The sequence below is a fragment of the Musa acuminata genome, chromosome BXJ2-3, assembly GCF_036884655.1.
Source record: "Musa acuminata AAA Group cultivar baxijiao chromosome BXJ2-3, Cavendish_Baxijiao_AAA, whole genome shotgun sequence".
NCBI classification, from domain to species: domain Eukaryota; kingdom Viridiplantae; phylum Streptophyta; class Magnoliopsida; order Zingiberales; family Musaceae; genus Musa; species Musa acuminata.
This window is the reverse complement of record NC_088340.1, coordinates 38,426,396-38,453,741: the sequence shown is the minus strand read 5'-3', so window position 1 is coordinate 38,453,741 and position 27,346 is coordinate 38,426,396. Positions and strand designations below refer to the sequence as shown.

The 27,346-nt window shown below is 35.4% G+C and overlaps 1 protein-coding gene across 1 annotated transcript; it reads right to left on the bottom strand.

Annotated features, from left to right (window-relative positions):
* Nucleotides 1-25,806, bottom strand: LOC135608109 (exocyst complex component SEC8-like). Its single transcript, XM_065100595.1, has 28 exons — nucleotides 25,675-25,806; nucleotides 25,329-25,571; nucleotides 25,018-25,097; nucleotides 24,177-24,389; nucleotides 23,919-24,092; nucleotides 23,368-23,472; nucleotides 22,880-22,989; nucleotides 21,837-22,016; nucleotides 20,796-20,958; nucleotides 20,576-20,682; nucleotides 17,847-18,151; nucleotides 17,602-17,765; nucleotides 17,329-17,444; nucleotides 16,188-16,255; nucleotides 15,381-15,499; nucleotides 15,228-15,277; nucleotides 14,067-14,167; nucleotides 10,272-10,381; nucleotides 10,086-10,193; nucleotides 6,921-7,118; nucleotides 5,562-5,647; nucleotides 3,066-3,264; nucleotides 2,890-2,967; nucleotides 1,368-1,469; nucleotides 1,192-1,266; nucleotides 727-822; nucleotides 593-642; nucleotides 1-513 (listed from the first exon to the last, which is right to left on the bottom strand). Exons 3-28 carry the CDS (start codon nucleotides 25,075-25,077, stop codon nucleotides 426-428), a joined length of 3,225 nt encoding a protein of 1,074 aa, XP_064956667.1. The 5' UTR covers nucleotides 25,078-25,097; nucleotides 25,329-25,571; nucleotides 25,675-25,806; the 3' UTR covers nucleotides 1-425.
* Nucleotides 25,807-27,346: the final 1,540 nt, after the last annotated feature.

Below are 27,346 nucleotides of genomic sequence, written 5' to 3'. Positions count from 1 at the left end.
TAAAAGTAAAAGCCTAGTTGACTCTTTTATCTTTAATCATGCAGAATTGGATGCCAAGTTTGGCTCATGGCTCTACAATCTTATCAATCTGGTTAACAAACAGGAGTAGCCAGCCAGAAAAAAACTGACAGCAGAAGAGCAGACAAATGTAAAAAACTTTACAAAAGAAAAGAAAATTAAGAAAAAAACAATCATAGATGAAACTGTTAAAAGATATTTAAAATTGATAGTGTAAATATAGACGGACCTATGCAATATGGTAGCCTATTGAGATAAAGCAATAAATTCAGTGTTCCAAAAATCTGCATGAGCTCACCATGGCTGGTGGATGGTCATGGTGATAGAAGCAAAACATGAATCTGCATCACATCTGAGGTCATCCAGACCAAATATCAGAAATCCACCCTTCAGTTTCATCTGGAAATCTAGTTGCCCAAGACCTCTGATATCCGCTTCTCTGCATCAACTGGAATCTCCCTACCTGGGACATTGACCTTCAAAAGGCTTGAATACCTGTGAAACAAGAAAGTAATATGACTCACTCCAGGTTTCATTATCTACATCAGGTTTGTTCCTCTAAAATCTAGCTTACTCTGTCCTTGTAAAGAGGTACTCATGTTCTTGAATGAATGCCAGCAAGGCCTGGAAATAGGAAGAAAATCATGTAAAGAATCTGATGTGCAGAATGTACAAGGAAACAAACTAGTTAAGGGTTTGATAGAGTGCCTCAAAAGGCAAATTTAGGAGCTCATAGTATGTCCGAACACGATCTAATCTCTGCTGGACTGCCTCACTATCTATTGATGGTATAGCTGCCAAAGCCTGCAAAAGCAGAAATATATAAGAACTCATTTTACCATATTTTCTGACTGGTATGAAGTTCATGTTTCAGTTCTTTATAAGGATTATCTGCTTTGTATAATGCAACAACAAAGAAAAGCAGGGGCAATGTAGGATGGATTTATAGGTAAGATCTGTTGTGGAACTCATGGCAGAATAGTTATCAATAAGTAACATAAATATAAATAACTTCAACCAGACTTTTGATGCCAATTTTAAATTGGTTAAATTGGCTGACAACATCGACTATGTGTCCTACGATGGATAGTTTAGCATGATTTCCATGGACTTAATGCATGCCAATAGACACTAGCATCAACACATAAAAAATTTTCTCCACCAAACCAACACCTGTTCCAGTGCAATGGAGTTCCTGCATATCTGTTGGACCCCCAGTAGGTTAATGGATTTTATCTCAGCCAAGGCCTGTTAAGATAACCCAACTAGATCGGTAAAACTGAAACAACCCAAAACTGTAACAAATTAAAAGGTACAAGAATATGTGGAGTGAACATTTGTATTCAAACCTTTATTGAAGCATTGGCTGCAATACTAGATATTCCACCAAATATATAATTTCTCTTTATATCTGCAACAAATGGTGCCATTTCCTCATCCCGACGTGCAATCTGAGTGCAGATAAACTACCAATAAGACTGGCATCCAGTTTATGTTTTTATTTATACAAAACGCTGAAGCTAGCACCCAAAATAAGGGCCTTATGTTTTAAAGTTAAAAAGAGATCCAAAGTATCTCCAAGGCTGCAAATTAGGCAACATAAAGGTACATGTCAACTGTGAAACACAAAACAACAGATAAGACTTCAATTGCCTGGAAGTAGAAAGCCGTTTGGGTATATTGAGGTAATACCGTAATACAGTTTGCATATGGCGGGTTTCATCAGTAAAACTTAGTAGGAAAGGCAAAAATGGAAATAGATATAATAATTATAAAGAAGTGTGAATAATTATAAAATAGTGTGATTGATTCACAGAACTTAATTAATGACAGACAATCATTGCTCTAATGCAGGAAAAGGACATCAGTATTAACCTCTCAACAAGAGATGAGAGAGCTACAGTAACATGGCAGCCAAAAGAGGATTTGAATCAACAAAGAAAAAAATGTTTACTAGGACTCAACTTGGTGGTTGGTTTCCCTCCAGCTTAAAGAGCCAAAGAGGGGTCTGTTCATATCCTTGGTGAGGTGATGCCCAAGTATTTTACCTAATGGGTGAGGGGTCCTCCAATCATTTGTTTTTTTAGATTGAAAATTTTTACTAATTATCAAGACATAGGCAGGCTGAAACATCTATGTGCAAGTCTACAATAAACTACCACAACCTCAAATAAATAATTATGAGCTGTTTATGTTGAAATGCAACTAAACAAGAAACAAGAAAAGATGCCACTGTACTTCCTCCGTAAGCTGCAACCGTAACTAAAAATAATTTTCCTCCATGATAGCTGATAAAGCAACCGCCAACTTGGAAACTAAAGCAATTAAATATTTGAGAGCAAGATTCTCAATTTCAGTCCATACTGGTGTATCAAACCCTGCTCAGTATGGTACGTAACGAGGTGTACCGACGGTGTGCCCAAAAAGAACTGAAAAACCTCTAAAAATATCTGGAGGTAATGGTCCAAAAATACCGATAACGGTCAAAATCCGGGGCGTACCAACCAGTACACCTCGGTAACGGTCGAAATCTAAGGCGTATCGACCGGTACGCCTAGGTAACGATCAGATTTCGACCATTGCCGCCTAGTCAAAACATTGGTATCGTCTGGTATAAGGTGGTCCGCGTACCAGTATCCCTCTTGGACCGATACATACCACCCGGGGCAGTACACATCGAAATTGGAAACCCTACTTGGGAGTATATTATAAAATATGGTCTAATTGTGGTACCCCTAATGTGTCAGCCTCCTATAAGAAGCACATGATGATAACTTATCCACTATAAAAACATTCTGTCCTTATGGAAAGCATGGAATGTACAAATGGAAATTACCATTTTAGGTACACTACAAAAAGTAAGAAGCAGACCTGTGTTGTAAGTGAAATAATAAAATCATCTGGTTCTTCAGCATCTTGATCTTCTAAGTATTCCCTATTGGTCATTTCCTGCAAGAAGACTTTTGTTCTCATCTTCTCCATTTTGATAGTTGATATGTATAAAAAAAAAAAAACAAATAAGAAACTTCAGTTATAACAAAACAGACCTGCAAATGAAAAATTGTTTCCAACTGCATTTCCAATCGTAGAACTCTGAGGCAGTCAGTTGCCAGCCTTCTATTTTCATCAGCTATAGATGCAAAACTTTTAGGAATTTTACTTGTACTCCGTGCATGGCGATGAGATTGATTGTTCATAATTTTATCCTCTGTGCTAGCTGGTGGTCTTCCAAAGATCTCTCCAAGTCTGAATAATTTTCACAAAAGAAAGAAAGCATGAAAATTAGTCATCAGGAGAATTCTTTAAAATTGATCAAATTCTCCAATGTTGTATGAAGCAATCAATTTCCAAATTTGTTTCAGCTTCATATTTGGCAATGATCTCATTGTAGGTTATAATAGCTATTCTTGGAGCCCTACTAATTGGAATAAGAAATCAACCAACTTAGGCCTGAAAGAGAAAAAACAATTACAAGCAAATAGCAATGTGGCAAATCCGGGAAGTAGAACATGAATCTTTTGCAGACATTGAGTGCTCTACTCTGATATGTAAGTATCAAGAATTTTAGATAAGTAAAATAAAGCATAAAAGAAAAAGAGCTAATAGCAGGGCATTTAAGGTTCAGTTGACCAGTTTGGTTGCCCTAGTTAACTATAAGGAAAGAAGAAGACAAAGAGGAATGGATAAACACCAAATGGAGAAAGAGAAAGAAGAGACAGCAAACAGAAAAAGGAAAAGAAAACCACCATTTTTTTCAGTAATTCTATGAATTCAAAACCTAAATCCAATGGAACATCAAGAAAGAACAAAATGAAGCAGAATTTTGATCACCAAATGTTAAATTGAGCAGAAAAGGAATCAACAAAAAGTGTTTCACAAGAAATAGTCCTCCCACATTTGTATCACTAAGGCATTGGAAAAGTTGTTACCGAGAATGAAGTAATGATGCAACACTTGGTGGGTCACGGTAGTGCAGGAGCAATGTCGATCTGCATGGGAAATTGGCTGGAGGCAAGGGTGGTGACGTGTCTTGCAGTAAAATGAGGTGGGTTATTGGTAATAATGGGATGAATCAGATGACAGTCAAGGGTTAGGGGAAGAAGATATAAGGGTGGTCCATAGGAGTTGAGTTTATATATATATATATATATATATATATATATATATATATATATGTGTGTGTGTGTGTGTGGATTTAGCTAGCTCCTTTTCCTACGTTAGACTACTTGACTTGGAATACCTAAACTAATTGAGATAAAATCAAAGCTGGAACAATCCATCAATAAGACATACAATAGTTCTCCAAGTACTGGAGAATTAAAAAAGAATCATAAATTACACTCTATTTGGTCAAATGTCCAATCAGTCATGACTACCTGGTCAGAATGGAGATGCATATGCAAACTTATTTACTTTTTAGAATAAGAGTCTTATGAATGATTCCTTATGCCATTCCAAACTTTACACTGCTACAAGGCAGTTTGAAATTTTATGAGCACCACCTGTGATGGTGCACCATTGTAATTACATGCTAGCATGACAACCATGTTGAAGCGTTGCTTAAGGTGACACCTAGTAGCATTGCAGGACTAAAATGACCATAACTTTCAAGAGAAACTTGTATTCTAGCAATGTAATCTCTATGTTGGCATCAATTTCCGATTTCCTTGAGCTTCTCCTTTGACATCTCTCTCATCAGATGGGAAGTGTGACACAATGTAGAATCATACCATGCTAAAGGCAATTCCAAACCATACCGAGAATATTTGCAACAGATTTAAATTAAAAGCCGAACCAAAAGGGGTCCTTTTTCATCCAAAAATAACTAATTTTCTCAAAAACCAAGATTTAACCTAACACAATGTATGCATGGAACTGGTCCCTCGTTACCAGTTTTTTGTGTTGTTCCCTTGTCAGTACAAAGATTCTTCTGAAATATGAAACCATATCACCAACAACTTATGCAAACCATAGTACAAAAAGGTGACTAGTATACACACGAAAAAGGATAAAAGCAGTTAGAAAAAGTGCAAGCAAAATATTCATTTCATAAATTGGTAAAGAAAAATTGAAACTTAAATTCATAATGAAAGGTAACAGATAGGTATACAAATTTGGATTAAAGAACGCATGCCTAACTGATATCAGATTCACCAGTATCTTTTTATAAAATTCCAGTTCTTGTCTTATGATATTGCAGTCATATATGAATTGGTCCACAAATTTGCTACCAGTATGAAAATGGAAAGAAAAAAAACAGGGATGCTACTGTCATTGTGTCATCTGTACTAGGATGAGGCTAACAAAAATTGGGGTTTGGGTCAATTCAGGAACTCAACATGCTGTACTATCGGAAAATAATGTTCGAACTTTGAACCATAAAAAACTAAGAAATTCAGTAAAGATTTCATATATTTTTTAACATAAAGAGAGTCCATATTTGCACAAAATGGTGTAATGCAACAAATTTACAGGTTTCTTCGACCAAATACTTCATGTGAATACATTATTGAATATGACACAAATTTTGAGATGCTTTTTACCTTTCAACAGAATCTGCCAAATATTCCAATGAATCACTAAGTGATGCCAGCAAAATGAGTTTATGATCATCATGAATTAAGTTTTCCTGCAATAAGTTCAATATATGTCACACTTGACTGTGTCTCTAGATAAGTTGGATTTGGAATCAACTAAAAATCCAAAAGAAAGAGAAAATAAAGCAAACGTGAAATAACCTCACTTGATTCTTCCAGTAGCAGTTTACCAGGGAAATAACAATTTCATAGTAGTCTCAATCGACTAAGAAGGATACCACATGCCCCCTACCTCCTCTCCTCTCCATCCACCCATTTCTACTGCCGACCAGTACCTCTTCTCCACCAACCATGTTATATACAACTTAACTTTCTACTTACGATGAATCAACCTCTGAAGGAAAAGCTATTTTAGTGGACCAAATAATGCTAAAAAGTTTCACAAGTGATTCCGTTAATCTGAATAGGAATCCACCAATATAGATCTCATTACTCTTAGACTATGCCACTATGTCAATTCAACTATGAACTCTGCCCACCTTCCAACTAAACAATCTCCATGTTCCCTTGCTCGCCATTTGATGAGCAACCACAAGTGAAATTTTGTACAGATGGATTCACTGGGAGCATTATAGGTCCCTGTCAGGGGAGCAAGAAAAAAAAGAAGTGGTTGGCTCAATATGCTTGCAATTGCTAGTGGGCATTGGAGAGGGAAGGGAAGAAAAGATATGTACACTTGCATATGCATGGAATAGGGAGAAGCATGAAATTAAAATGAAATCTTCCACCAACATCAGTAAATCTGAAACTCCCACAGATGATCATGATCCAGAATCTTTTTAATCCCTGTGTTTTCCGTTCCCAACACAGAAAAAGCGGGAAGAAGATAAATTTAAAGGATGCGCAGTCTGTTAAACTTTAAAGTTTAAAGTATATGTATGCATCTACTAGTGCATTGACAAACGCATCAGGTAGTGTGAAGTAACACAATGATGGGATAACAAAACTTTATTTGTAGAGGAACTCAACTATATTAAGTTCATCATGGTCTTGCAATCCAGATAAAGCTAAAGAATAGCATAAGACACTTTGAAATGACATCAAGCTTTGAGCATCTAATGATATTGCTATTACATGGTAATCAAACTATTGGCCTCCCAATACTTGTGACAATATCAACATCAACTGTAATTGAAGAATACTGTTTTATCTGTTTTTGTATAAATATAAATGACAATCAGGGGGCTAAAAAATAAATCAAACAAGACCTGGGTGTTTGCAAGCCTGTATTGTTATGCACATATGTTTATGAATAAACCCATGAATTTCCCAAATATTAGTACATTATATGACATACTAGAATACCTGCTTAATTGGACGCAGACCCAATAGTAGGTCACTCATCTCAATCTCTACTTCAACAGTTTCAGCATCTGAAACATTGTTTTCAAGTGAGAACTCATCATGAGATTTTTGTAGTAAAACATTGGATGGGTGAAGTCGCATCAAGCCTTCTACATCACTTCTTCCAATGAGCATATAACTTAGCTTTTCTAGAACAGCCTGAGAAGTTTCCAGTAAGAAAATACCATCATAAGTTCAACTTGAGGTTAAAGATAGAACAAGCAACACTACACCAAAGATATAGCATCTAAGTAAAAGCTTTATGAAACAAGTACAAGAGGTCAAGCACTGCAAATAATTATCTAATGCTAATAGAGGTAATTTCAACTTGACTTGTGCTTTTAAGAATCCATCAAAATTAGGGCAAGATAACTACACATAATTCTAATTTGCAATTTGAATTAATGATTAAATGTTTTACACATTGACTTTACAATGATATCATTGTTATGTACGTGCATTAGAAAGTTTCAAGTTCCATGTAGTAATTCCACTAGTAAATTGCCCCCTTCTCGAAAATCCTAGTTTTGCCTTTGATTATTGTCCTCTTCTGGACCTATGCGCTGAATTGTTCTGAATTTTACCACAAACATCAAGCTAAAATCAATGTAATCCATCATTTGCTATTTGTGGGCCTAGATCCAAAGTTTCTTCTAAATTCCCAGATTTTCAGTCCAGATTTCATACTATATATTTTTAGTGCCATGTATCTCACTAATGAGGTGTGATTTTTACACAATCCACCCAAACATCAAGAGTTTCCGTCATCTTAAGGACATGAAGAATTTGTTAAAAGCTCACAAAATCTGTTCTGTCCTCAAGTGACAGCATCATAATCCCACAATATGGTGCCACCATAAAAGGTGCCCTATTCCTTTGCTGCCAGAGTCTCTGGAATGTACAGTAAGTCCGAGTATGACACACGAAAATAGCTATAGATCAAGGAATGCAATTTTGCCAGGAATAATATGTGCCTATCGGCAATTATCATCTGGACCTAAACCAGCACACAGACTACCTAATTTCAGATGGTCTGTACTCAATAGAGGGCTTATGCCTGTCCATGCCCGATAATGGGCTTCAATCATGCAACGAGCTCACTTTTTTCATTCTTAACCCTAAAGCTAAAACCCAGTCCACTCCCCTGTGCCACTCGCTATCCCTCCACCCACACTTCCCATAATCTGACACCCATTGCACACTGATGCCTGCTGCAGGCCACATGCCGCCTACAGTATTCCTCTTCTCCTCATCCTCCTATGCTATCATCGCCTCCTCCTCCATGTCACCGCCAACTCCTCTAGCTCCTCTTCTTCTCTACTGGACCCCTACCAGTTCGGCCATGAGTTGGCATGGGTCCATATCTGAAATTGAAAACCTTGTTATAGATATTTTGGCAAAAGAAAATCATCACTGAAACCCAAAATCACATAGGTTTCTGGCAACATAAAATCATGACTCGAACCCAAAATTACATAGGCTATTCTAAACTAATGGCTTCTATTTAGAATGTGATCCTTGAGAGTAATGACAACTATCTGCATCTCAATTCATATCTCATAACTAAGAGTATCACAATTCAGTTGGTGGCATCAATACAAGAAAATACTGTTTGCAAACATGTTTACATCTAAAGAATGAGCTTCAAGACAAAGAAACTGATTTCTATGGTAAAAGAGTTCACACAGACATGCAATTCTTGAAGCTTCAGCAGTAATTGCTTGTTTAATTTGGATAACAATGATATTAAGAACAGAATTTTAAGATAATAGAACCATAAATTAGTTAGGAAGAAAAAGAGTACAACAGTATGGGGGAAGTTCAGTTAGCTAATTAGTTTTTTAGGCAGGAGACTGTGAAGGTATGAAGAAATATAGTTGGGTTTCAGCATCTTAGGTGGAGAACTTAACCTTTTCAGCCAAAATGTCTCAATGTTGATCATCCCAGCCAGACCACACTATGCTGCAAAGTAGTGCATAAGTTCTGGTAAAACTATGGAAAGTTGGCCCCCTAAAAGAGATATTCATAATGTTGTGTGATCTTACTAGCTACATATGCATAATCACAAATCAGAAACAAAAAATATGGATGTTTAGGTGACTCGCCCAATAAACCGGAAGTCAGATATAATAATCAATCTCTTTAACTAAATATGCATTAAGCAAAACTATAGAATTTAGCATGGATATATCAGAGACCATTGACTACCTAAGGTTGTCTGACCTAGTCTACACTCTTCTTGATATACAAAATTCTAAGATAGTGCTACACCAAGAAGGGAAAGGTGAAGATTTGGAGTAAGAGATATGATTAAATTTAACAGCAAAAGAAGCAAAACCATGTTAAAGCCAGCTCACGTAACAGTCCTTGTAGAAACCTTTAGCATAATACAAATGGACTTTGACAATATTTGCCTAAGAAAAATATTACAAAATATTAGACCTAGTTCTTTATTCTTTATATGTTAAATAGGTAGAGAAATAAAAATCCTCTAACTTTGACCCATTTGAAAAGTCACCCACTGTAGTTCCAATTTGATCCTTTTTATACTTAGTTGTCTAAAATCTCAAAATTTCCTTTTCCATGGCATATGCATCCCAATTTAGCAATTACTAATAAAAACTTATGATTTTTGAAATTAGTGCTTATATATGCATGCAGCAAGCATACAGACAAAAGCATTAATGGGCTCACAATGATGTGGCATCAAAGTGGAAGATATGTGATTGCATGAGAAGACTTGAATTTTGATCTCTCATGGATCCGACAAATGCCACATTGATCTCATGTCATCATGTAGCATCCACGTCGATGCTATCTAGGTAACACATGAATTTCATGGCATTAGAACCTATTATATAAATCACAGTCATATTTACTGAAGAGTAACAATTGACTCCAGACACAAGTATGACACATCAACCGCATAAGCATTTCCGTCATACTTTATTAATGGAAGACAAAAAAGATAATGCAAAACTGCAGGGTTGACTTCGAAATGAACATAAGTTTAGGGTGTTCATCCAATTAACCCTTGTTTAATCATCCTCTTAGATGCTTCACATAAAACAAATGGATGCTGAGTAATAGTTGAACTAAGTTCTTTATAATAAATAGATCGTTTACCTCTGTGTATGACGCTCTACATCTTTCATATGCACGTTCCAGGAATGTTTGCACAAACTCAACAAGTTCAATTGTGTATTTTGGCATTAAATGTGCCCAACCGAGCACCTAAAATATAAACAACCACTAGTCAGCATAATAAAAACTTATCTAAATGGAACATCCAAGAGATATTGATGAAGTTACCTCTTTTGCCAAACAATTGGTAGCTAAGAGGCCTTGCAGCACAGGGCGTCCCATCTCAACCAGTGGCCGATAGACTGAACCATTTGCACGTGGCCTAAATGCTGCTGGACCTGAGAAGGAATAACATTGTATTAGAAACAGATGACACAAAAAAATATATACAGAAATAAAGCAACAATCAAAGATAACCAGCAAAGAAAATAATAAGCATTATACTCTAATCAAGTCAGATAGTCAGAGAAAAGCTGAATCACTTTTCATGAGTGAAATGATAATATTAACATTTTTTTCATGTGAAAGCAAGATATTAAAATTAAGAGATTATATTCTAGTTAAATAGGTACAGTTGTATTTAGGTGAATTCATATATTTCTCTTGGCTGCCATTCTATGATTATCAACAAATAATCGTATCGGTACCCAATTAGTGCCTGTAGAGATAGAACACAATCACCTCAATGTCCACTGAGCCATTCGTTGTATAGTGTGACAAGTATTTGAGAACATGGTATATATATCATTAGCTACTTCACAAGTATTTGAATCAAGCTGAACAATTTTGTAGAATCCATGACTCCATTCAATTTAAATAAAGACATAAATGTTCTTAAATTGACTAAGGATCAAGGTTTGATATACTCTCCGGTACAAAATGGGCACTACGTACCAGTCCACCAACTTACAGGTATGTGGACCAGCCTGTTTCGAGCAATACACAATAAACTTGTCTGGTATCAGTCAGTATGGGTGGTGTATCAGCTGATACAAATGAAACTCAATTGTTACTGATACCAGTCATTAACTGTCAAATTTGAACCGATTCCAACCCATAACGGGTCAAATCTGACCCTAACAGTTAAATTGACTGTCGGGGTCTCTTTTGGGGCTTTGAATCCCCCTCCCTCCCCTCTCTTTCAGTCACTCTCACTCACTATCTCATTCTCACTCTTCCTCACACTCTCACTATGATTAAAGCTCCTAATCAACAATAAGTGGGAATCAAGCTCTAAATTAGTGACTAATCAAAAAGATAATTCAATTTTGTCTTCTTATAACCCAGATTTTCTATTCATTTATGGCTTAAATACACTTTATTCTTATCTAAATATAATTTATATACCAATAAATTAAAAAAATCCTAAAAATGGTTTTTTGAATTTCTAGCCATTTTTTCAGAAAACCGACACATATCGATGTACTGAAACAAGGTACGCTAGTACCAACTGGTATGTACTGGTTTGCCCAATCAAAGTTGTTGTATCGCCCGTAACGGTACAAAATGAGTGATGTATGCCGCTCTACTTGTGGGCTAGTACATGGACCACCCCCATTTCGAGTGGCCCAATCTAATTTAGTAAAAATAAAAAAACCAAAAATAGCGGCAGGGCCCATCCAACTCGACATTAAAACAGAAAAAAAATAGGAATTATTTAATATGTCCTGCATATAGAACATAAAAAATGAGGTAGCATGACAATCCTTATAGCTGATGTCACCAGGGACTCCAAGTTTTTAATGATATTGTAAGTTGAAGTACGTACACACAATCTATCACATCATAACATGTCTGGTCTCCTCCCTCTGATTTTGTGATCTTCCAATTTCTTTTCCACTTCATTTGAGTAAAATTAAATATTATATTCTGAATAAAGGAAAACTCTGCAAGCTTAATAAATGGCAAATCTGAAACATAATTTAAATTGCTAAGGATCGTTGGGACAAGACATATAGAAGGTCATATTTTGATGACTTCTCACTTACTAAATGCAAAGCTTTATTCTGCCAAAATCATATATATTCACCTGCTCATGCTGCTAATGCTAGACATGACTATTAATGCTAAAAGTTCATCGTATCAAGTTCCGGCAAAAAAATGGTACCAGCAATACGTATCATTCGAAAACACAATCTTTTTTCTTGTCCATTTAAAAGCGAACACATGTTGCAACACCTCTGTGCTAACTGCTTAAGGCTTTACAGCTTTATATCAGCCATTGGTCCAGTCATAGGTGCAACTGTGCAAGATTATTCACTCAGGTCAGTGCTCAAACAGACACCATAAGTTCTAAGACGTGATGGCTCATTTGTAATTTTATAAGGTTCTTAGTTCAAAAGCATGATCGCAAACATTAGAGCGGGACAAGGAACTACAGATCATGATGGGTACTGTGGCAGCATGCTATTGTACTGACACTGTACCAGTCATAATATATACTGGTTGCCACCAGCTGGCATACATGGCAAATGCAATCATCACTTTACATTTGAGCATATTCCTGCTTGTGGTACTTTGAGTAAACATAAGCCCAATACTAGTTTGGACTTGAAATGAAAACAAGGATTTTATAACTAAGCTCCAGACATTCCTCTTGTTCTTTTTATAACCATGGGCCATTGGGCTGGCTAACGCCACTAAAGTGCCCTGTTTAATTCAAGGTGGAGAAGTAACCTCACAAAAGCAAACCAAAAACAATAAAGGGTTTATAGCTGGAAATAAAGAGATTTATACCAAAGTGATGCCCAAAAGGCTCAGAATACCTTTCATTGAATTGTTTCAATATTCCTAGTTAGGGTAGGCTGTTAGAACTCTTACAGATTCTAAGCTTGGGGTTGATCTTTTTAGGGGATTGGCCTCCTTGGAACTCTATAGGGGTTCCTTCCTCCAAGTTGCTGCTCATAGGCTGCAGAAAAAATTCATCTATTGTTTTTTGAAAAGAGAAGGAATACATGGCTATTTATAGGGCTTCTAAACCCTAACTCCTAATAGGACTCCTACTCAAGACTCCTACTTCTAACCAACTTCTAATAGGACTCCTACTCAATACTCTTATTCCTTTACAACTTTTAATTCTTCTCTAAGAAACAACCTCCTAACCCTAGCCAGCCTCTTCACCTCTTTAATAGAGGTCGGCTTAGGTAGGTTTTACATGAATGTCTCTCTCAATTAGGACTCTCCTAGCTAGAGTCCTAATATAGGCTAATCAACATTTTATAAATGATATACACTAAAATCAGCGAGTGAGCATATGGTATAAGGCCTGGCAGAATAGTCCTTGAATTTCATTGTTCTTATGCTATCTGATGGCTTTTTAAGCAGAACAAAGTCGGAAAAGGACTCTAAATGCATATTGGGCCATGCAAGGAATCAACTACCCTAATCCCAATTATTGTTGGGAGTCATTGACTCCTTAAACAAATTGAGAAACCTCCCAATGTTGTGTTTGAACATGACAATGGGACTCGGCAATCCTCTGTCCCAGATAGAAAATGAACAGTCCTAAGGATTTGGACCCTTGTAACACCATTTGCCATTTAAATGTGGGTCATACAGGAATAAGAAAGGATCAACCTAAAGATCAAGAAAGGTGTCTTTTGTGGGTCTTACAGGAATGAGAAAAGATCAACAAAGGTGTCTCATCCAAGTTCCGATGTAGAATCTCCTAAAATGTCTATATGCATTAAAAAGGCATAGCACTCCAAGATGCAACCAAGAGTTTGCATTTTAGCTTCAAGTAGTTCCTGACACTGTAAGCCAGTAAAACCAGGAAAATTCTTTCTGTAAGGATCACAACCATGCCCATAAAAAAAATACTTAAAAATTATTGAACAACATATATATGATTTGTAACAACAAAGTGAAGCTGAAATTACTTCCTAATTACAACATACTAGGAATATGATGCACTAGTAAGGCTTTCCCATATAAATGAATCCACATTGCCAATCAAGTCTATAAATATAAATTTTACACGAGTACATCAACAAAATCTCATGTAACATGGATAATAATACTTACTTGATATAGCCTGCTGGATACATTTTCGGTAATCTACAAACATGGCTGGTAAAAAGTGATCCTTTAGAAATTTCTCAACAAATGCTAGCAAGCCTTCATTCCTATATAAGATACATTAGCATATTAGAACAATAAGCAGATGCAAAAACCAAAAATGGATCCAGTCAACTGTGGTGGACAGAGAAGACCATTTAGATAATTGATTAACCACCAACACCTGGTACAATTAGGAAAAACTTTGATGTGTGTATCTAAAATTTAGCAAGATAGACATTTGACTATGAATTTATGAAATAAGCAAAAAAGTAAATTTACTTCCATTGTTATCAGTTATTTTTTTATCCCAACCTATCTATATCTGGTTCCATGTTTTATTTAGTAATAACTAGATTGTGCAACAAAGGACAGAATAGATGTCAGTCAAATGTCATCACTTGCTCACTTAATCACTTTGATTTGCATTAGTGTTTTGCAAGCAAAGACCTCAACCTTTTGTAGCAAGCGATGGTTCTTACTTCTTAAAAGCTTCCAAGGACTTAGTAGAAACTTGGAAATAAAACACAAAGAGAATTGCATCCTTGCAGCAACAATATATAGCTAGAACTAGAAGTTTTGGATACCATGAAATAGTTATCAGTTTGTTAAATTGCACAATAATTACATGAAAAACAAATAATAACCACCTTGATCCACTGGGAACCCAAGCATCAGTCAGGAACATCTGCTTGTGACCCTTACATTAGTTTATGCAGTTTCTTTTCAAACAAGTTCTTATTTAGTTTATGCAGGCTTCTCAATAACTAACTTTTTATATTTCATTTAAGCCTTTAAAAGAAGATATTTTTAAATATATAAAAGCATTTTATAGATATATGAGAACTGAACTGGCAAATTTTAAGCTTGAAAAGCTGAACCAGGAAAGATTTTTTCTTTATTAAGTTATGAAAATTTGAAAAGCAATAAATATTGCTTCACAGAACCAATGAGGTTAAAAGTAATGAAAATAAACCTCGTATCTGAATCACAAAAATCATTTTTACGATCAGAGACATGAACAAGGGCAATATAACTATCTGCAAAATACTCTGATATGTTTCATTTAGCATGTTTTTGTGCATATAATAAGAAAATAGGAAGCACAAGATAAAACTTTTGGCATACCCGAGCTGTGAATACTTTTGGGGCAGCATTGATGCAACTTTATCAGTAAACTGCAGATGTCACACAATCAGGGTGCAGCAAGGAAACTTAAAAGAAGGAAAGACAAGATGTTGCACAATTGCATAAAAGCTAAGAATTATGTACATAGCTAACCTGAAGAACTGGACGATAAACTGATGCTGCTAGATAAATTCCTTGATCAGGAAGCACAGCTGAAGTTCCATATCCTTCTTGTTGTGCACTTGGGACCCTTTGCCATCCCTGGCTGGATCCTAGAATTATGAGAAATTTATGGAATTCAGAAATGCAAAGCTTGAAAACAGAATTCCAATGATAGAGGCACCCATAAAGTTCTTGCTAACCATAAAACTTGTGTTGCATGAAGTTCATTTGCATGGAGAATTTACAGGAACTCCAGCACTAATATACTTCCAGCTTAAAAGTATGCCTAAGATTATCTATAAATAAGAAGATACGCTGGTGATGTCTACTAGTTATGAACTAAGGGAAAAGTACAATAATAAGTATGATATACTCATCACTCATCTCTTACATTCATCTTACAAGAGCAGTAGATGCTGCTCTGACCAGAGACTAGTACACTTGTTCACAGCAGTACTGTCTGAAGCTTGACATCATTTAACAATTTAATATGTTTAGAGGGGGCATATTAACTGGTACATGCCAGTTTGACAGGTTCATAAACCAACATTGGACCAGAATTTAATCCATGGTTGAAAGCAAAGACAAACTTCAGTGAAGACAAAGAATAAGCTTTGAGATCCACTACAGTAACAAATAAATGTAATCAATTATCCTAAACCAAAATACTGTTGATTTTTTTCATAATAAAGAGCATTAAATTTAAAATGTGGTCAACCATGCTTTTGTAGGATTTCCAAAAGCTAGCAGCATGAAGTAAAAAAGTGTCCTCCAACCATGAGTTCATTAGATGTATACCTCTATTGGGTATGGATGCAGCTGCATCTGTAAAACGAAAAGCAAAGGAAAGTCCTTCAGATCCATTCCTGTAAACAAGAGATATTTTACGTGTCATCATACAGGAGCAAAATGCAGATGCCCACATTTGAATTGGCAAATAGGATGATGTTGAAAACTATAACCAAGAAAAAACTAAATTTTGTGCTTCAGAGCATGAAAAGAAAATCTGGAACCAATGGCAGATTACCACATAGTCAAAGATACCATAATAAGAATAGAAATTAAAAAAACATGTGCAGCATATAAATTAAAGAAAGATCAGTTGAAAACTTTGGAGGTACTATAAAACATGAAAACCCAGCTGCATTAGCTGAGAGTGACATTCAAATCTCTGTTTGACATGAAAGCAAAGTGATGTATTGGAAGATCAACAAGAATCAGCTTGCTACAACTGATAATCAACAAACAAATACATCATGCATATAAACTAAAACCTACATAGTAAACAGATTTGGATCAATGTACATAGTGAACAGATTTGGATCAATGTACATAGTGAACAGATTGCACGTGAAATAAACTAAAACCTACCAGCTCGAAAATTAATGCCAACATGTACGAGCAAGGGCAACATGTAAATACATCATGCATATATCTTACTCTTTAATTGTGGGTTCCCAAGATGGGTGGGATCCAAGACCAATATTTTGGATACTGATCCGATACTGGTTTTGATAACGTCTCAGACCAGAACAATGTTGATATACCAGGATACAAATTTCTTCTCTAGCTTCATTTAGTTCACTTGCACTTTAAATGTCACTTTTCTATACTTTAAATTTGTTCCACCAAGAAACCCTAGGTTCCAAAAGTAGCTAACTGGAATAATGCTGAAAGTTCAACCATGCATGACTTTTTAACTGGAATTTTGAAAACAAAAATGTTACTATTCCTTCTCTTTTTTCTTGTAAAGATTATTTACAAACATCATATTGAAGGTCATTATAATCACCGAAAAAATGCAATACTATGTTAAGTCTCCCAAATAACTTTACAATTTGCCTAGGAAACTAGAAGAAGATGCATCTTGGACAAAACAGAAGAAGAATGAATGATTGTTGGACTTAATGGTTTTATCACTTTATGTGTTTGTACTTGCCTCTTTTCCTTTGCTGGGCCCTTGTTTGCCAGCCTAGCTGTTTGGACTGCTGCATCTGCAGTTGCAGCTTCTGGAGTTGCTCTTAGAATTTCACATATCAGCTGTTGGCATTCACTCTTTGCTCAAGAAAGAAAAACAATGAAAAGTCAGAGGTATAATCATGAACTTGTTTTGCAACTTCTATAAATTTGAATGTATCACAAATTCGGAAAACACAAACAACAAAAGATGAAGAAAGACGACAGGAAAAACAACACAGTATCTAAATTCTACCTGTATAACTGTCAGGGAGAAACCCACACTGAAGCCTCCAGTTTGAGAAGATTCAGAATCGGCACCCCATACTGTATCACCACTAGCAGACTTTGGTGTGACCATATTGTCACCTTGTTGAGATGATTTTGATTCCAAAAGCTCTCCAACAACGACATGGTTTTCTGATCATTTTGAAGAGCGATGGCATTCTTAGAATGCACTCCAACAGCACAAAAATTACTCTAGTAGATACAGTGACTCACCAAGTATATGAATGACATAATCCAATATTGAGTTGAGAAATTCACTGACAGCAGCTTGTGCTGCTCCCATTGGTGTCATAACTGGTGACACAGGACTGACAACCACTTGTGCTCCCGAAATAGATGAATTATTCTTATTTTTCTGTTTCAGAACTCGAAATCCTTCGAAAATTCCTTTTGAATCATTTACATCAGATTGAGTTTTCTTGGTAACAGGATCTATGCTTGACCTTGATGACTTTCGTGCTGCATGTACCTTGATCTTTGAAGTGATAATATCATGGATAGTAGGCCGCAGTCTTTGGCTTTTTCAGGGTTATAGACAAGTGAAAAAAAAGAATCACAATCACAAGCAAGAAATTGAAAAACAATGCACCAATACGATAATCTAAGAAAACAAGAAAATGAAAGATTATACATTAAATTTGAAAAATATAGTAGCTAAATAAATAGAATGAACTTAAACATAATCAATAACTTGTGAATATCAACATATCTACTGCACTAAAGACGGAGGAGAAAAAAACTGTACCTAAGAATTAATGCATAGCAAGTTTAACTGATTAAGTAAATTCCAAAAGCAGCCCTGTCAAACAATATTGATTTAGCATCTATTATGAAAACACTGCTGATTTGACCATAGTTTGAACTTTGAAGTTCCTTGGATCCAACCCGAAACAGATGCAGATATCATCAAGATCCAAAAGACTTGAGGAAATAAAAAAAATGTTTGTTGTTTACTCTTTCCAACCCATTACATTGTTCCAAAAGGTAAACTTAATAACTTTCTTAAAGATCTCTTCAAGCATGAAACAAAAGAGATGAAGATGGGCAAGTCAATACATTGTCACCCACAAACATAATCCTTCTTTTCTACTTTGCACATATTTTATACTCTATATTGAAAAAAAGAAAAACAAATCTCACGAGTGTTTTTGTGGAAAAATGTGGTAATAATAACAGACTAGTACTATATGTCATGTCATTCAATAAATATAAGCTATATTTCATCCTTCCCTGCATCACAGTAGCACCAAGGCCTCCAGTGGCTGAGATGTCCCTTTAATACCCTAGCACACCAACTACATCGAATGAATACAAAGCACTATAACATGTCCTTATTTATGGTAGATTTATTACTTTTTTACATATCTTAATTAATCTCTTTGTTTTTAATTAATTGTGCCCAAAGCATGTGTCCAGTACTTTCTCAGAAGATCCAAGAATATGTCACATAATTGTATCTGATATTGTTCCCTATGAGAGATGGTGTATAACTTTCCTTCTTTCTGGTATTTACTCATTGATTTAGATTTTCTGTTTGTTCTTGAGTTCTTGTTATGTCCAATCAAAACTACCAAAATTAATTTTCACAACAAGTCAACAACTAAAGCCAAAATCAATATTGAAACTCCAAACCATGATTTTCTGTTCAACAACTGTAACAGTCAAGTCATGCTCTGCATGACCAACCAACTTTGCTCTGGTCTTCGAGTAACATTATTGATTAGGGTCATTACACAGAAGTCATATCTCAAGCTAGGAATTCAATTTCATGCAATGGACTTGTACCAATCCATGCTCAGCTGGTACAGGTTTCTGTATAGCAGTTTACAGACATAGTAAGTAGGCTGATATGACCATAGTATAGGAATGGGTAAAAAATTGGCCAAAATACAAATGGATCTAGTCTAGATTAATGTAGATCTAAGCGAGATCTTAAAAGATCAAGACTAGATCCGCCCAGATATAGGTTAGATTATCAAGGATCAAGGTTAGATTCGAATATCCATGAGGATTAAGGATCTAGCTTAGATCTACAAGAATCAAGGTTTGATCATTGTAAATTAATTCCTAAATGAGGTCTAAATGGAAGAAATTTAGGCTAAAGTTGAAAGAGAAAGCATAAACTCTAACCTAATTTCATAATTGTTTTAAATTAGGTTAGAGATTAGATTTCTATTTACCTTGGTTTGAAGAGAAATCGAATCTGATCTTGGACTTCAATCTTCTTATTGAGTAAATCACACTCCCTTAGATGTTCTTAAATGATTTTGGATGAGAGTTGTGAAAGATTTAGAGGAGATCTAGAAAGGAATGAGTGAGTGTTTTAGAGGGTGTGTGGAAGGGAGGGGAAAGAAGTGAAGGAGTGGTGCATAACCTTTGTACCAGAATTGAACTGTCCAGTTGGGCTTGCTCTGCATCCCGACTGCCAGTTGAACTGATAAATATCGTCTGTAATGAACCATTCCTGACCGGTTTTGCATTCCTTCATATCAAGTGTCAAATATCATTTCCGAGTTTTTTTATCATGCTTTTGCATTCCTTCATATCAAATGTCAAATATCATTTCTAAGTGTTTTTGTTGTGCTTAATATTGTCCACATCATATGTTAGTTCATCAGTGATATTTTAGCTTTAGCCATACCAAGGTGAATGCATGTAATCCAACTCATTTTGCCTCAAGAAAACATCAAATATTAATGTTCTTTTGTGCTGAGAATAGTTGAATTATATCCAGATCAACATAAGGCTTTTCTTCATATATGCTCTTAGTCTCCACCAAGAAGTTCAGAGAATAAATGAACCAATCAAGCAAAACCTAAATTCTGAAGTATGATATGGAGAGACATATATGGCATAATTCAAAATTCCAATGTGAACAAGAAAAATATATTACATCTTAAAAGCTAGAAAATGGGAGCATTGAATCTCAAAAGAAAGAATACCACAAGACGGCACCAGCAGCAGCAACTTTGCCAAGCATGCATAGGCACTCCACTAATGTACGTAAATACTTCACATAAAGTGGGGCATCAGTTTTTTTCATGGATTCCTACAACAAAAAGGAAGCCTAAAAGTTTCAGCTCAAGTTACCAAAAAATGATAAGACCACATAAGCAACAGTTTTGTTCTATTTATGGTTTTTGTCAAGAAATATGGACTCACAAGAAATTCATCAGGCATTGCATTTGAAAGCCATGCCGGAGTTTGGCGAGAAATGCTTCTGATATGTCCTTCAGCATGAACTCTTGCAGACGGAAAGGCACCATCTGAGGCACCACTTTCAGCTATCTCTACACTATCATCATCGTGACCATCAAAGGATGAGCTGAAGAAAAAGACAAGGGAAAAAGTTGAGCAACTATTAGGAATATGTTCTGGCAGAATTCTAGTCAAATGGATCTTCTGGCCAAGAGACAGGCAAATTTCCTTCTATAGTAGTTATCTATGAAGCCTGCAAGTCAAAATCAGGAATTTATGGTAAAACATGTTGAAAAAAAATTGTCACTGTGAAAATGATATGTTTGGTTATGTGTATCATATCTCCTGAGGCATTGCATTTGGTCAAAATCAAACATGCTGGAAATCAAATAGCATGATATGAAGGTGATTTGATATTGAGAAAGCAACGTCAACAAATACATAAATTATCACTCTACTTGTAAAAGATTGCCTATAAAAGATCATCATAACTCAAAAGAACTCCACAGGTTACTATAAAAAGGTATCCTGAATTTGTCACTGCAACAAACTTTGAGGTCTAACATGGAAGAACCTTGTTTATAGGAATAAAAAATTCTCAATCTGTGCATTTGGTTTTGGTTAAAAATTATTTACATAGATAAATAGTATAAGTGTTTCACTTCTTTGAATCAAGGACTTTGTCCTTGCTTCAGACTTTGATAAACTTTTGAAGATAGCTCAAATTCCACTAGGTTCCTTCTGGAGGCTTCATTCTTAAATTCCACAAGGTAGCAGCTCAGTCACTAAAGAAATAGTGAAAGCATAAGGTTTTAACTATTAAGAATTTCCAAGATGATCTCCTCTGCTAGCGCAAAGGTTGGTCATTCCAACATAGCATTAGCTAACCGATATTATGCAATCTAATATCTCATATCTTTAAATCACCAAATTGGCATGTCATTTTATAAGATATTGTATGAAATGTTAATATGCCAATATCAAGATTTACAATCTGCGTCTTACCCATCATCAATAGAACCTGGCCTGTATGAGCCATCAGCAGATACTGATCCACCAAAGTAACTATCAACTTTTACTAATCTTGTTCTCCTTGATAAAGGCTGCAAACTGTTCACTGAATACTCAAGTCCAGTAGCTGTTAGTACTTCATCCTCCCTCTCTGATATGCTTATGGTAGCCGAGCTGAAAGAATAATCCACTTCATAGTGATATACTAATTGCAAAATTTTTAAACTCATAGTAGAGGCAGTATTCAACAAGTTTCAGAGACAGACGAACACAAAAAAGAAAGATAATATTGGTAATTACTAATTAGTAGTATAGCACGTATAGATACAAGGTACTGATCTTTCCTAAATTAAAACTGCTATTTATAGATTACCAGAAAGAATTGTCAACACTATCAATTATAAACATGTTGATTACTTTCGAACAAGGATTGAAATTTCGTACCGTAGCGGAATTTCGAAAAATGCTCAATACGGTACGGTATTATATACCGAGCGATATATTTCAGTATACCGCTCGGTATATATATATATATATATATATATATATATATATATATATATATATATATATATATATATATATATATATATACCTCTCTTCTCAGGCGACGTCGTAGAAAAAAAAAATTCCGACATCGCAGAAAAAAAAAAAAGAAATTTCACTAAGGCATTGCCTCTCTTCGCCTCGTGACGCCGACTCTTCTCCCCGTGCGCGGACGAGAAGTCGCCGCAAACGAGGACAGCGACGCTGATCTCAGGTTCTCCTTTTTTTTTTCTTATTTCTTTCTTCCCCTTTTGCCTCTTCTTTCACCTTCTCCCTCTTTCTTCTCCCTCGATCACCGTCGACGATAACGGCCTCAATCGATGCTACCGCTCGGTAGCGAGTGGTCCGTGTACCGGTCTGCTAACGGACTAGTATATACCGCCCGGTACGGGCAATATCATTTGGTATTGCAAACTTTGCTTTCGAGATCTTAAATAGAAGATTTTAGGACAGCTTCATCAAAGATATGAAGATACAAAAGAAAGACCTACTTGTATTCGCCCTTATTATAAATATGATTATGCAGTTCTTCCAAAACTTTATAGAACAGTGTCCCACGCAACTTTGCTAGTTCTGATCGAACATCTTGAAGAGCACCAACCTGCACAAAAATACCAGCACATAAATTGTATTAAATGAGCAAAATACAGATAAATGAAAATTACATCACAAGAAACAAATTGTGCCACTCAGAATTTCAAGAAAACTCAGGAATAAACAATCAATGCTGAGCAGACAAATAACTTCAATTGAAAAAATTAAGATAATTCAGATGTAAAACAAATTGTACATAACACTATAACAAGTCATGTTTTTCCAAGAAGAAAGATCCTGACGTAGAACTAGGTTAACATACATCAATGGCAGTCTACTTAAAAAAAAAAAAGGTAATAGGAGGCAAGATGGAGGGCATACTAGCTAGAAACATATATAAACTCCAATTGAAATTCAATACAAAGAAATGGAGTTTGTACCCTACCACTTGAAGGCCTTCTCTCTCAAGCACCAGCATTGACTGCACATGCAGCTGGACTGCAGCGTATAACTGCTTGTCTGCGATCAGTTTCTCAATACGAGCAGGAACCTGTAAACATCCATACTTAAGTTTAGTATATGTATATGTAAATTTACAAGTTTGGAGATGGCTACAATGCTTCAACTTCATGTCATGAAAGATGAACCAACCAACAGAGCTTACAACAGGAAAGGAATAGCATGCGATGACAAATATTACACAGAAGTAAGATTTAACAAAGTACAGAAGGTACTATCATGTCCTTAATTAACTAACTCAATACAACCTTGCCTATAACTCAGTGGAAGAAGATGATAAATAATAACCAGCTGGTCTGGTCAGGTGGTAGATTTAGAAAATTTAGGAGCCACTAAAGCTCAACTTCTTAATTTAAAATAAACTATTCGAAATAAAGAAGAAAATTTATAAAAGAATCTTACTACATTTTTTTTTCAAATACCCTGCAGGATTTCAGGCACAAATTTATTGTATAGCCTTCACACAAAGTTACATACCTTTGATACACTCTCAATTTGATCCAACAAAGCTAGTACATGGCGCAGAGTAAGAGATCGATACCATAATTGATGCAATTGCTTATTGCGAGAGCCTAAAAGTTTCTTTGCATTTGCCATATCAACCTTAAGAACAGATATGCTTTCAGCAGATTCACTAAACAACCGCAGGATCTGCAAGCAATAAAAAACATGACTATTTATTGGTTTCTTCAACTCGTAAACATCAGATAATAGCTTATCCAAGGTATGACTAACCTGGGAATAGTTTTGAATTGCTTTATTGAACCCATGATGATAAACATGCACAACTTCATCCACAACATCCTCGACGAGATCACTTTGTTCCTTCAAGAACTGAACTTCACCCTCCCGATCCTTTGATGTCAAAATATGGACAACATGAGGCAATGAATCAAAACGGGCAGCTGCCCAACTTTCATCTATCCTGGAAAGCCCTTCTTTCAGATACTGCACAAAAAAGTGTAGAAAAACAACAAAATACACACCAATCAGACTGATGGTACAAAAACAGAAAATCATATTTATAACATAGTTTTGTGTCAGCAAACCATTCACAAAATAGACTTGGCGTGTATCTACAATTTTGTTAGTTGTGTTTGTTAAGCTTGATGAGAATAGGGTAACAAATTAGATCCTTATGCATGTTCATAGTAGAACACAAAATCAACATGATAAAACAAACTTTAACAAAGAAGCATCATCTAGAATATGATGCTACTTCTGTTGGGTCAGTACAAATTTGAGACACAGGAAGTGGTGTACGTTGAAATAGAAGTTGTAAGAAAAGAAAGTTATAGAGCTTCTCAACATGCATCACCACGGATGATGGACAAGCAGAACTGGAATCGATCATTTCATCAATTAGGAAGACTAGACTGCCGCTTTCTTTGCAAATGGCTACAAGCCTAATTCAACATAGTAGTCATCTCATCAATTTCAAGAACCAACGGTTTATCTTATACTATCACATTCTTGTTTCCTTCTCGTTACAAAACCACAAATAAGCAAAGTAAAAGAATCGCACATAAGCATACGAACAAGGAGAACGACTCGTACTCATCATCCGTTAACTTACAGCTTTATCAGCAGGAATTGGCAACCCATCGAAGATCCCTTTATTCCTTCCGGAGCTCATCGTATTTAACAGCTCAAGACCTGGGTGAATCAAATAAACATTTCGTTACGAAACCCAAGAAACAATTCAGGAAGCGTCCAAACTACCAACGGTTACCCTCAATCAAACCCTAGGCGTCACACTACTGATCACTGCTGCATCGGTGACAAATGGAACGCATAAATCGATCGAGTTCGAAGATAAGATATCTCGATCCAAAAACAAGAAAACGCCATAGAAAATTATAATTCAAGAAAATTCGTTTAGGGTACCTCCAGATCTGTTCGATGAGCGACAAGATCACCCGGCGGACGAAGAGAAACCGAGAGTCAATACGCCGAATGAGAAAAGGGTCACGCGAAACGAAGAGAGAGAGGGAAGCTCTCCCTTAGCTGGAGATGGGATCTCCAATGTATCCCCGTCGCCCTCTATAAGGAGTGGCGTTTTAGGTCGCAGGTCGATGCGAACGCTTGCGACTTCTTCTTCGCCCTTTTCACTGAGACCAGAAAAGTACTCTGGGCTCGACGACAACGGTAAAATATTAATAGTTTAAAGAAAGATCCATCACGGCCGTCCATAATCGGAGGTTAAAATGGGAAGAACAACGACATGACTTACAGGCTGCGTATCTCGCCGGTGTCGCCAAACCCGCGGCCGAAGAGCTCCGTCACGAGGCGGGAGACTATGGAAGGAAGGCCGTGCTCACCGAAGACGGTAGCGGAGGCGTGGAGGATCGAGCGGGCGGATGACGATGCAAACCAACAGAAAGTGGAGGTTCCTTGAAGGCGCGTGGTGGGGAGTGGAAAGTCGATATTTTCCTTGTCTTGTTGAGAAAATTACTTAAGAACCTGATGGTGATCTTTCGGTGATCTTTACCGCGTTTTACCGTTGGATGCAAAGATCCAACGATCCAGATTTGCTCCAACGCCACGCGTAACGTTGTGACGCTAACTTATTGGGTTCGTAAATATCTTTAATTATAGTATATCCAAACATAATTATAACTAAATAAATATAAATATATCCAAATAAATATATAAATTAATAAATTTTATTAATATCATTTTTTCGATTTCTTTACTTGTGAATCCTACATAAATAAAAAAAACGTATAAAGTATCTAACAATTAAATTTTAAAAATAAATAATATTATTAAAACTAAAATATATATTAATTAATTCATGATCGTCTTTATCCTCTTCAAAATATATATATCGTTTCGAATCTACTATTAAATATTTAGTTTATTATATAAGGAATATTAATTAAGAATTAATATTAAATAAATAAAGGCATACTATACTCCATTGCAATGGTAGATATTAGAATTACTAAAATATTCAAGTAATATAGGGTATGCCAATTATGTTTTTACGAAGAAAATATAAATTATGAAATAAAGTGAAAGAGACAAATCCCAATTAGGATTTTGAATTGTTGATGATTTTTTTTATATGAAATTAATATAATTCATTTCTTTCATTTATATATTATTATTTAATTTAATTTTCCTATTTGATCATTCAAAAAGATAGTTAAATTACTTGATGTAGACGATTCAATATGAATCATAATCGAATTGACCCAATGGTTTGTCGGTTTCATATCGAATCAAATAAACTAAAACTATCGATTCCAGAATTGATAGTTTAATAACTAAAATCGTTGGTTCCAGTTTAGATTTGAACCATTAATCTCGTGGTTTGAAATTAATTTTAAATTATTTTATAAAATAAATTATAAAAATGTTTTATATTTATTTTTTTAAAAAAAAAATATAAACAAAATAAACCTTGTCGGTTCATTTTTTGTTTCTAATTTTAAAAACCTAGAATTTGCAATCTTGAAATTGAAATAATTGGTTTCATAAGTAGGAGGAATAATACCAATTAAGTATTGGAATAAAAATCTTGATCAATCAGGACTATATTTCACCTTATTGCGATGATTATGTGCCTCTAAGTTCTTAAGATGTTTTATCCTTATATGTTTCGCCATTTTATATTTTATTAATTTCTTTATCAAAATCTAAATATGTATTGTTGGTACTGTTGAAAAATTTAACCGAAATAACGAACCTAATTGATAATCGGACTGAAATGGAACCAAATAAAACCAATTCCATTTTACAATAAAGCTGAGAAAATTCAAGTAGTCTCTTTCTTTCTTTTTTTTTCTTTTTTTTTTTTCTTGTAGATAGTATTTATGTCATGATATGTAATTTCGAATAGTATCGTCCGGTACGAACGGGATGTACCGATTCGATAGTATATCGATATGTGTATCGTC